The sequence below is a fragment of the Lipotes vexillifer genome, unplaced genomic scaffold, assembly GCF_000442215.2.
Source record: "Lipotes vexillifer unplaced genomic scaffold, Lipotes_vexillifer_v1.1 scaffold408, whole genome shotgun sequence".
NCBI classification, from domain to species: domain Eukaryota; kingdom Metazoa; phylum Chordata; class Mammalia; order Artiodactyla; family Lipotidae; genus Lipotes; species Lipotes vexillifer.
Genome location: NW_006787469.1, coordinates 3,031,829 through 3,044,186, shown reverse-complemented (window position 1 = coordinate 3,044,186; position 12,358 = coordinate 3,031,829). Strand labels below are relative to the sequence as shown.

The 12,358-nt window shown below is 35.9% G+C and overlaps 1 protein-coding gene across 1 annotated transcript in view; it reads right to left on the bottom strand.

The window, feature by feature from the left end:
* Positions 1-11,914, bottom strand: part of FSIP1 (fibrous sheath interacting protein 1) — a 184,606-nt gene extending 172,692 nt beyond the window's left edge. Inside the window, 3 exon segments of the mRNA XM_007460208.1 lie at positions 1,040-1,194; positions 4,545-4,731; positions 11,789-11,914. Of these exon segments, the coding sequence (XP_007460270.1) occupies positions 1,040-1,194; positions 4,545-4,731; positions 11,789-11,914 (468 nt within the window).
* Between the last annotated feature and the right edge of the window lie 444 nt (positions 11,915-12,358).

Below are 12,358 nucleotides of genomic sequence, written 5' to 3'. Positions count from 1 at the left end.
GAGGGGGGGGGGGGGGGGGGGGGGTGATGAATTGGGAGATTGGAATTGACATGTATACACTGATATGTATAAAATGGAAGACTAATAAGAACCTGCTGTATAAAAAAATAAATAAAATTAAATTTAAAAAAAAAAACAAAAAAAGCATTTATAGTTTTGACTTGCACATTCGGTGACCCCACCTGGAGTGTAATTTTGACTTTGATGTGAGATAGTAAGCTAAATTTATCTTATGTCCCTGCACTATTTAATTAGCCCATCCATTTGTTGTAATCCCACTTCTGCAATAAATAAATGTCCACTTAAAAAAAAAAAACCAATCTGTTATTATAATGTCCTTACCTTAAAAGTGCTCTCCTTTGAGGGGCAAAGTTCAAATATGAGCCAATGGCTATGCATCAAGTCAGTGCCAACATGTGGTCAACTTCCACCCCTCAATACCACAGAGAATAAAAGGTCCAAGAAGGCCAAGGAGAGTTCATTGAGACAGAAGCAAACAGAGCATGGTCACAGGCCACAAGCATTTTACAGCTCCCCAAAGACAGCCTGACCAGCATGTGAAATAGTCAACTTCCTGCTTGTCACAAAAGTTTACTCAAATAATAATGGTAACCAGGGGGGTTAAATTTTTGTGTATTTGTGTACTTATGTCCAAATTGTAAGCTCGCTGAAGAAAAAGCAGACATATATACTTGATGAAGGTAGGCATCAGATCCCTTTCTATTCCAGAGATGGAGGACCCAGGCCTGACACTGGTGACAGAGGCCTATGGTGATGCCTGTCCACTGACCATGGGGAATGAACATGCCCAGTGCAGTGCTTGAAATCTGGAATCCTGCAAAGTCACCTTCTCCAGTTCCAGAAAACTATCTCCCTCACTACCCCCCTGCCCCATACACACACATATACACACCACTGCCCTACCTCCACAAAATAAATTAAGGCAGACCACACTAACACTATCAGAGTCCATGCTTTTCTTACTCATCTTAGAGGAAATTGTTTCTCACATGTCAGCATAAGATTATACAATTCTTACCTTAAGTTTTTCAAACAGCTTTATTCTCATTTCTAGACCTTGCTTCTTGATTTCTTTTTCTCTGTGTTGTCTCTTCACCAATATCTTATCAAGCCTCTTCATCTTCTGAATAGCGTCTTGAAGTTGAGAATCTAATTCTTTTAATTCAGATTCATCTATATTATGTTGAAAGTAGGAAAGAGCTTGAAGTTTAATAAAATCATAAAGCCTCTTTCTTCTTGTTTTGTTTTTACTATTTGTTCTTTCATTCAACAAATGTTTATGGCTGATGGTAATAACTAACACTGGTGTCATGTATCTTGGTTTACAAGGTGCTTTCACATATTTTTTTCACATAATTATCTAACAACCCTGTGAAACAGACATTTACCTCTATTTTACGGTTGAGATAACTGGGTCCTTCCAAATAACTAATAAATTATAGCACTGAATCCAGAAGTGGATCTCGTATGATTTTAAATCCCAAATTCTTTCTCCTTCATTCTGCTATACTTTCTATATTCATAACTAACAAATAAAGAATAAGACAAAGACCCTATCCTAAAGCTGCTTCAGACTAACTAAAAGAGAAGTCATGCACACAAATAGCTACAGTAAAATGTAGCATGTCATAGAGACACAGAGTGATTCCAACATGTTAGAAACAAATTCAGAAAAGTACACAGTGTATCTTAACACCTTTAATCTATGCCTCTCCCATTTGTTCTATTTTCCTAAAGTACCTAAAAATGTTCTTGAATTGTGGATAATTGATAGTAATTGACTATTTGAAATTAGGAACTCTTTAGAACTTCTGTCATTCAAGTTTTAACTTATCATTATGAATAATATTAATAATTATCATTATGATTAATGATAATATTAATAATAGCAGCTAACATTTATAGAGTTATGATAGGCACAGTCTTAAGTGCTTTTTTACATTCATTATCTCATGTAATCTTCACCATAAACCAGCAAGATGGTATATTGTAACTGAGTTACATATATGTCCGAGATATATCATCTTATAACTCGTAAATGCCAGAGTCAGTTTCCACCCGATCTGTCTGACTGCAGAGCCAAAGCTCTTCACCACCAGGAGATACCTCCTCTGTAAGGTCTGATGAAAGATGATAATCTGGCAATGAGCATAAATGCTCAAGTTCTAAAGTCTCAGCCACCCCAGCTTAGATCATTAGAAATGGTATATTATGCAAAGAAAAGCCAAGTTTTGCAACTTTTGAAAATACAGAGCCCAGTGATGTTTCCCTATAATGTATATCACTTCCTCTTAAAGGAAAAGGTGATATGTTTAGAGGGAATAAGCTTGTCCTAATCTCACTAATAAGGAGACCCTACGAATCATATGGCTCACGTACGTCGAATGCAACAGCCTCTAGTTCTAATTTCCAACCATCAGCCCTAGCATTCTCAGGCCCCACTGTACATGGGTGGTCTACCCAGAAGGCATTTTGAAGTAACTCTTGCAGTACGGAAACAGTATAAACAAATACACTGCAAATGGGGCCAATAACTAATCTCAACTCTAATACCTTGTTTCCTAATAACTGGAATCCTGAGTCACCTGGCCCGAGAGCTGATCTCATCCCAAACATACTCTAAATCAGCAGTTCACAAAGTTCATGAGCTCAGCTTCCCTTTACAGTTTATAAATTATGGAGAACCCAAAGTACCTTTTGTTTATGTGAGTTACATCTATTGATAATCACCATATTAGAAATCAAAACTGAAAAATATTATATGTATTTATTCATTTAAAAATAATTAACATGGTATTACTAATTACATGCTAATATAAATATAACACTTTTATAACAACCAAATTTTCCAAAAAAAAATATTGAGAAGAATGGCAATATTTTAAATTTCTAGTACCTGGATTAATAGAAGACAGCTGGATTCTCATCTCTGCTTCAAAGTCAATCTATTGTAATCTGTTACTTCAGTTAAAGTATTGACTATATGAAGAAAATCTGGCCTCGTACAGTAGTTGGAAAGGGGAGGAGAAATTTAATACCCTTTTCAGATAATTGTGGATATTCTTCCTTGATACTAATATCAAAACTGGACAAGGGGTAGTTTCTTAAAGGTTAGTTGTAATGTGAAATCTGTAACCCTATCGGTGAGCTTTTTGTATTTGTTCCATAAATCCATGGATCTATCTTTCATTTGAATGGATCTTTTATCCTGCATTGATTATCTGGAAAACAGTGGTTCACTGAATCATGCAGACCTTCAAATATTAATGCATTTCAGTATACAATATGAAAAAATCACATGTGTTAATACTGTCACCAATTTTTATCAGAAAAGTCTAAGTATTGGGAAGCTGTAAAGCTCATGTTGACATACACAAATTTTCCAAGATTCTAATTTTTCACTTGAAAGCTGAAATTTTATCATTGACATAAAATACTGTTAGTTGTTTTCCTTGAAATAACAGGCCCAGTTCATTTTTTTTTAAATGTCTGCCAAATATCTAAGATGATCTGATATCATCTGATAACAGATGATCGGTCACTCATTCTTTCTAGTAAAAATGGTGTCCCATTAAAAAGTGGCCAGTTCAGCTCTCAACTTAAATTATCACACCAGTACTTTTTCCTCAACACAAACTTCACATTATGGCACACAGCAGAATTGCTGTATATGTACCTACCACTTCACCACACAGGATATTAAAAAGATGTGTACTCAAAGGTCAAGATTAAATAGAATTTAAATTTTTTACTGCTCCATCAAGGACATTCTTGTGTGACACTGGCTATTTCTTTCCTCTGCCCATGCCAGGTCTTGAAGAACACAATGACTATTAGTACAATTTGGTGCCATTCATTGCCTTGATTCATGCTAAAGCACCAGCAATTTTACCCACCATTGCTTTTGTACCATCAGTGAAACCAACAATTCAGTGGGCAAAAAGGCAAACAGCATTATTTCAATATTACAATGAATTATATCACTGATATATCAGTATTATGATGAAAGTAGTTTTGACTTTGCAGAGTCCCTAAAAGGGTCTCAGGGCCCAGGGCTCTTTCAGTCCATGTTTTGAGAACTGCTGTTCTAATTCACTCTGACCAGTATTAATTAATACCAGTATTAATATCCATGAAATAATGGAGTCTCTTAAAATCCAGAAGTTATTAAGATCAAATGGGATTATCCCTTAAAAGGCATTTATAAATTATAGGATATATTCTACTGTACAATTTCCAAAAAGATCAATAAATCATGTCATAAAATGCAGAAATACTTCCTACTTGATTAATGTAAAATGACTACAATAACAATTTTATTAAATGACATATTTTATTATTTTTCTAAGTGTATTTAAGAACTCTTAATATTCTTATAAATGAAAACTGGTGATTTGCTTGCTCACAAAAAAAGTCTCTTTTTTTATTATTTCTACTTAGCAGATACAATAAATATGTAATTCTAATATTTTAACTATAGCATCAGTAATTATCATTAGCCAATCACCAAGTGATTATCCTACCTGAACATTCAGGGATTATCTGATGCTGAACCAAGTTCGAATCTTCATCTGATCCCTCTTCAGCCAGTTTTATTTTCTCAGAGTAGTTTTCCCCTTTATCATCATTACTGTTTCTACCTTCCTCTGTATTACTACTGCCTTCTGAGTGGTCTTCTTTACCAGAGTTCAGATTGATTGCAGTATCAACCTAAAAATTATTTCCAAAGAAACAGTTTTCAAAAGTAAAAGTAAAAAAAATTTTTTTTTAATTTTAAATTTCTAGACTATTTTAACTCTAATGTAAGTATATGTGAGGACATACATATATATAGTAGCATTAAATGATTCTAGAAATATGACACTTAATTAAATGTAATTTAAATACACAATTAAATTTAATAACATTTGCACCAAAGTAATATGCACCACTCTCCAGCAATTTCTAGCAATAATAGAGAAGGGTCAGGAATCAGTCCCAAAGAGAACTGCTCTCTGCCAAGCTCTGGGGTTGAAGCATGATGGGCCCTGCTCTCTGAGCTTACCCTCAGATAGAGAGTCAAGGGTCTAGAGCTGGGCTGTCCAATACAATAGCCACTCGCCACACGTGGCTATTGAACAGCTGCAAAGTGAACAGGCTGAACTGCGACGTGCTTCTAATGGAGTTCTTCAAATCATAACCATGTGCTTTGCTGAATAATTTATTTTTACACTATTCACAATTTTTCTATTTCATTTTGGTTTCTCTTTCCATTTTAGCAAAGTTCATTTTGAATACACCAGTTTGGTGCAGCTGTGTTTTCCTGAGACAGAACAAGAAAAGACATCCATGGCTGCACCAGGAAAAAACAGACATCATAGGGCCCTGAGGGCTGTGCTTGGCAATAAGAGTCACAGTGGAGATGAACACAGCCCATGGGAGAGGCAAAACCTCAGGGACAGCAGATCAGCCACTGCTGAGACGAGTACCTTTCCCCTCCAACAGAGGGACTGTCTGCTCCAGCCCTTCAGGGGTCAGCCCTTGGAGGCTTTTACGGTCATGGTCCACACCCCACCACTGTAATCTGTGCGCCCTTGTGAATCTCCAGGACAGAAGATAGACGGTGCTGGGAATTAAACTGTCAGGGACACAGGACTGCATGAGCATCTATGTTCACCTGAACTAGGACATAAGCCCCAGCAGAAATGAGCTGAGCCAGTGGTATAAAAATCATAGCCGACATTGACTGAGGCGTTACTATTAGCCAGGTGCCATAAGTACTATTAGTCCTGTGCTAAGTACTTTAGACACACTACCTCGTTCACGCCTCACAATGATACAGGCATTACTACCCGGATATAACAGAGAAGAAAACAGATCCAGTATGGAATGAAACTAGTGGAGACCCAGTTTATAATAAGCAAAACAATGCTTACTTTATGTGATCTTGGAGGTGTTAAAGAAGGTCCCCTGTTGAAAAATATTCTTCTGGCAAAGAAAGGGTAAAGCCTAAAATTCCATAATACCCAGTAAATCCTTAAGGCTATATAGTTCTGTGAAAATGCTGAAATTGCTAGGAGAGGTCACATGAGCCCTGTCAGTAATTTATATCTTGGCATAAATGAATCTAGCTGACCTTTCCCTGAGAATGGGTTTTTATACAGGGGAAACATAAGTAGACATTAGCAACATACTCGGATACCACACTTCAGGATACACAAAGATCTTTCACATATATCATCCCATATGACCCTAACTCTTAGGATGAGTGGGAAGCAATGAGGCAGAAAAAGATGAAACTAGAGAACAAAAGGCAAATATTGCCCATTTCACAATTTTACCCATAGTTCCCCACCCCACTAGCACCAACCATCTCCCCCATCCCGTTGCCCACTGGCCTCTCTATACCCAGCCCTCCTGATCTTCTAACCTGTGGCCTAAGTGTATGATTTTTCTTTCTTCTTCATTCTCAAAGCCACATTCAATCTCCATTTTTCATTGCTCTGTGTCCCCAACTTCATACCTCCATGTTAGTCCAGGAAAGGTAAATAGCGTATAAAAACCCTTCCTGGCAATTAGATCCCTACCTGAAAGCCATGAGATTTTTACACCAATTCCAACTATTGGCTCATTCAAGAAAAATATTCAGAAGTAAAAATAAATCAAAATTCTTAGAATGAGAAATATATCATTACTACAGAAATTTCATTAAAACTCTAGCATTTTAAACTCACTTTCTGCTATACAGAAATTTGGGGTAAGAAATTAATAAAAGACAAATGAGCAATAAAATTAATCAAAATACCAGGATTTATTTATTATTTAGACAATGTATAAGGTTTTATAGACATTGAATCATTTGCAGTCAGCAGTCAACCTGCAGCATACCTGTGGCTTTCTTCCGCAACCTATGGGGAAACTTACTGATTTTCCATGAATTTGATTAAGACAAATCACAACTTTTAGGAAGTCTTGCTTTTGATATAAGTATCAAAGTCCCTGTTGGTTAATAAATATGCTAGAGTCTGACCTATAGCTTAGTGGGTTCAAATAAAATCTGACTTGAAGTGATTGCTGATATTTTACTTTTAAATAAGCCTTGAATGAAGTAATATTAATCTATGTTTTAAAACATGTGTGTCAATATTGTGAAGTTGCTACTTAAAAAAAAAATCATCACCCAGGAATATGTAAGCAGAAATACTAATGCTTTGCTACCCTAATATCTGTCAGGTCTTTGTATATTACCCTACCTACATAAAATGGTAAAACTGTCGTTCTAAATTTGTTGAACACGTATTATGTGAATACCTACTATGTGCCCGACTTTACACTGAATCCTGTGAATAAAAACATGGGAATTCTTTAACCAATTAGGTTAAAGAATTGAGGCCAATTAGCTAAGATGTACTGAATACCTACTAGGTGCTAGTCACTTCTAAAACCTGTAGATATTTCATCTCATTTTATCCTCAAAACATGCCTATGGGGTGGATAGGATTATTACGCCTTTGAACAGATGAGGAAACTGGCACAGAGAGTTGAAGTAGTTTGCCCCAAATCACATAAAATGTGGTCATCAGAGACTATTTTGAACCATGACTCCAGAGTTTAGGCTTATCATCGCAAAGCTTGAGACTAAAGAATCTAAAATTGTTTTTAGATTCCAGTTTGGGCTATATGGAAAACTGAATAAACTGAAACCTTCCATCTACTTACAAATGCATAGGTAAGTTCACAAGAACCCTGGGGAAACTGCCAATGAACAGAAATTAAAAGGAAAGTGAAAGCTGAAATAGGAACCTTGTAAATCCTTAAAGCAGCTGCCCTGGTTGGGGTGGGGTAGGAGCAACAAAGACAGCAAATGAGGATGTGCTGGCCTCAGAAAGCTATGGGCTTGGGCTTTAACACCCACACAGAGCTAAGAAACTAAGCCTTGGGACCATGCAAGACAAGATGGAGAGGAACCTTCCCGCTCCTGCTCCATGAAGCTGGATCCCTCAAAAAGGTTCCTCCTTGGTGAGAGGGCAGACTAGAAAAATACATCTATCCAAAAGCACAGGATACAAACAAAAAATGTGTCTGGGTTCCAAGTGGGAAATCGTCTTCCCTGAGAATGTGCAACCACAGGGTCATGCTTCATGTGGGTTTGTATTCCAATTTATATTATTCATATCCTCTGGAATGCTTAAAGATGAAAAATTAGCACAAAAAAAAAAAAAAGATTCATGCCAGTGATATCTCTGAGGCATTTGGTAGAAGCAAACAGAAACTTGCTCTGGAAGGTATAGTTTATCAGGCTCCATAAAATTTCCAAAATTAAAACTTACATTCTAAAAGGTCAAAAGCCATGAATACATGACCAATAATAAGCAGGAATCAGAATAAACAAAAGAACTTAAGATATTAAAAGGCTGATAAAGATAATCATATAAATAGTTTTAATGGGTATAAAAAAAGAACCCCAAAAACACAAGATCAAGGTATTACAAAGAACCGATGGATTTGAAAATAAACTAAAATGAACTTCAAGAAATTAAAAATACACCATTAAGCTTAAAAATTCAATGGATGGATTAAAGAGCAGATTTGACATAGTATAAGAAAGAATTCCAAAATTAGAAAATACATGTTAAAAATTCCCCAGCACAGAGAAATAAATGAATTAAAAAAAAAATTTTTTAAGAGACATGAAGGATAGAAGAGAAAGGTTCAACAGACATTTAACTGCACTTTGAGGATGACAAAATAGGAAAAAAAAATGCAGGCAATATTTGAAACATGTGAAAACACAATGGCTAAGAAGTTTAAAAAAAAAAATGAAACATACAAATCCTTATATTGAAGAACTACTGGTCTCCAGAAAGATAAATAAGTCCATACCTATATGAGTAATAGTAGATACCAAAGACACAGGGAAAAAAAATAAAGCGACCAGAGGAAAATATCTAAACTAGACAACCCACACTGGAATGAATATTGGGTTTACAAAAGCCTTCTCACTGGCAACAAGAGAGGGCACAAGTATCTAAAACATAAAACTATAAAACTTTCAGAAGAAAAAAACAGGAAAAAATCTTTGGGAATTTGGGTTAGACAAAGGGTTCTTAGATACAACCAAAAAACACAATCCTCAAAAGAAAAAGAAAATTGATAAACTGCACTTAAAATTTTAGATGCTCTTTAAAAGACAGTTAAAAGAATGAAAAGTCAAGCTATAGACTGGGAGAAAATATTTGCAAATCATATATCTGACAAAAAACTCTATCTAGAATATATAAAGAACTCTCAAAAGTCAACAATAAGTAAACAAACACAACTTAGAGTGTAAGTCAGAAAAACAAATATTGTATATTAACCCATATATGTGGAATCTAGAAAAATGGTACAGATGAACTGGTTTGCAAGGCAGAAATAGAGCCACAGGTGTAGAGAACAAACATATGGACACCAAGGGGGGAAGTTGGGGGCGGTGGGATCAACTGGGAGATTGGGATTGACATATATACACTAATATGTATAAAATAGATAACTAATGAGAACCTGCAGTATAGCACAGGAAACTCCACTTTGTTGTACAGTAGAAACTAACACGACATTGTAAAACAACCATACCCCAATTAAAAAAAATTTTTTTGAACATACACTTTCCAAAAAAGATATGTGGATTGTAAATAAGCACATAAAAATATACTTAACATTATTAGTCACCAAGGAAATTCAAGTTAAAACCACAATGAAATACTACTGTATACCTATTAGAATAGCTTAAAAAAAAAACCTGACAATATCAACTGCTGGTGAGGATGCAAAGCAGCCAGAACTCTCATACATTTCTGGTGGGAATAGAAAACAGTTTGACAGTTTCTTATAATTAAACATACACTTACCATACAACCCAGCAATCCCACTCCTAGGTATTTACCCAAAAGAAGTAAAAACCTATTTCCCTCCACACCCCCAAAATCAGTATGCAAATATTTACAGCAGCTTTATTCATAATCACCAAAATCTGCAAACAACCCAAATGTCCCTGACTGGGGAATGAATAAGCAACCTGTGGTTTACCCACACAATGGAACAGTACTAGCAATAAAAAGGCTTGAACTACTGATACAAGCAACAACATAGATGTGTCTCAAATGCATTGTGTCAACAGACAAAAGCCAGATGCAAAAGCTACATTTTTTTTTTAATTCCATTCATGTGTAATGGAATTAAACCTTCTGGAAAAGGAAAAGCTATTGGGACAGAGAACAGATCAGGAGTTTCCAGGGATTAAGAGTAGGAGAGATTGTTTATAAAGGGGCAGCATGAGGGAATTGAGAGGTAATGATGGAACTGTTCTATATCTTGATTGTGATAGTATCACTCTACACATTTGCCAAACTCAGAACTATACACCAGAAAAGAGTGAATTTTACAGTATGTAAAATTTTTAAATTAGAAGCAAAGAAGTCAATGAGATACAATATTAATAGATGGGAAGATTTAATATCATAAAGTTAGAAATTCTCTCCAAATTAATCTATAAATTCAAAGCAATTTTAATCAAAACCCCAACAGTATTTTTCACAGGACTTGAAGTGTTCTGAAATATAAAAACAACAAAAAGCCAAGAATAGCTAGGACAGTCCTAGAAAAGAATATGATGGGAAGACCCATCCCACCAGATATCAAGAATTATTACAATGCTACAAGAGTTAACACACAGTATAGTAATGATGCAGGATTAGATGAAACAAAACAGAAACTGTATTTTACAAAGCTGCTTGCAGGTTGGGTTCTGGATGCGTATCAGTTTCATCCAAATAGGTACATCTGCACAAAAGTTTTACCACAGAAATGAGGTAGAAGCCATCTTGCTAAGCTCCTGATACAAAATTGACAAGAAATATCAAAGGCAGTCATCTCTGCACATATAGTCACCAGTTTTGTGGTTCTGAGGGATGTGTAGCAGTGTCAGAAGCAGCAACAGAAAAGCAGCAGCTTTCAGATCTCCGGATTTTGGATATGGTGGCGTGACCTGGGAACCAATAATCTGAGGGAAGTCCCCTCGTGTGGTTTCGCTGGCCTTCCATTGATTTTTGAGGAACTGAATTTCTTGTATTCAATCCCTTTCTGCTGGAAATGTCTAGAAGGCTTTCTATTTCCAGCATTAAATCGTGATAGACAAAAACTCTAAGAGTTTCATAATGCAGAGTCTAGTGCATAAGTCAAAAGAATAAGTGAGAAAGGCTTCACAAACTTGCAAGAAAATTTTTCACCATAAATTTCAAAATTTTTGTTTCCCACAACCTTAAAATAAATTATCCCCCATCACAGAGGGAAAAACAGATTCTTTAAAAAACATCAAGCTTAGATATTTTAAGAAAAGAAAAAGAGACCAGGTAATGTACCTACTAAACATATACCATGTGGTTTTTATCCAAACTCTATTTTTTGAATTACTGAATCTTTTTCATAATAAGAATCAATGGTGGCATAGTAGATGTTGGAATACAAAGCTTTCTTATGAAAGAAGAAAAGTTAACAAGTGAGCATTAACAAAGTACAATCGTGAAAAAATAAGCCATAACTTCCCCCCAAGAAAAAAGAGGAGAAGGTAAAGAAGGAAACAGTATTTTCACATTAAATGATCTAAAGTAAAATCCAAGGAATCTATGAGTGCTCCCAGAACACACCCTTTAAAGATGAACCTTAGAAAGGGATGTTAACAACAGCCTTGGTTTATCAATTGCTAGAGATCAGAAGAAGCAGTTTATATCATTTCTAAACAGCATAGTACCTTGAAGGATGCTGGTTCCGGTGAGAGCACCTCCAAAGAAGCATTTGAACCTCTGCTCCCATGACGTGTTCTTGAATGTGAGGCTGGTTTTGAAATTCCATCTAAGTTTCCCTTTATAATATCCATTGATATCCTGAAACAAACAAACAAAATTTCAAGCAAGTTATGACTTATATGTTTAAATGTTTCATCAGTGTTAATAGGCAGTGAACTCAGAGCCTTTGTTATAAGGATTATGTCACTACCAAAGTCACAGTACCCTAATTTCATCAAAAGATGTCTGTGTCCATGGATCATTACATCTTATGTCACCATAGGTGGAAAAAACATGCTGCCAGGATGTCAGATTCTGAAAGTGGCTAAAAAAGAATGCAGACGTGAACACCATCTCAATGGCCCTCTGTGCCTCCAAGAGAAACAGTTACTGTAGCCTTGGCCTAAGAAGACACTTACGGAGCACCACACCCCTCGGCCAAGATTCATGCTTCACCATCATAATCTGCCAAGGCCTCTACTTTCTTTGGGTTTTACCTTCCTTATTCTAGCTCAGCCTTCAGCTGGGGCTCCCTC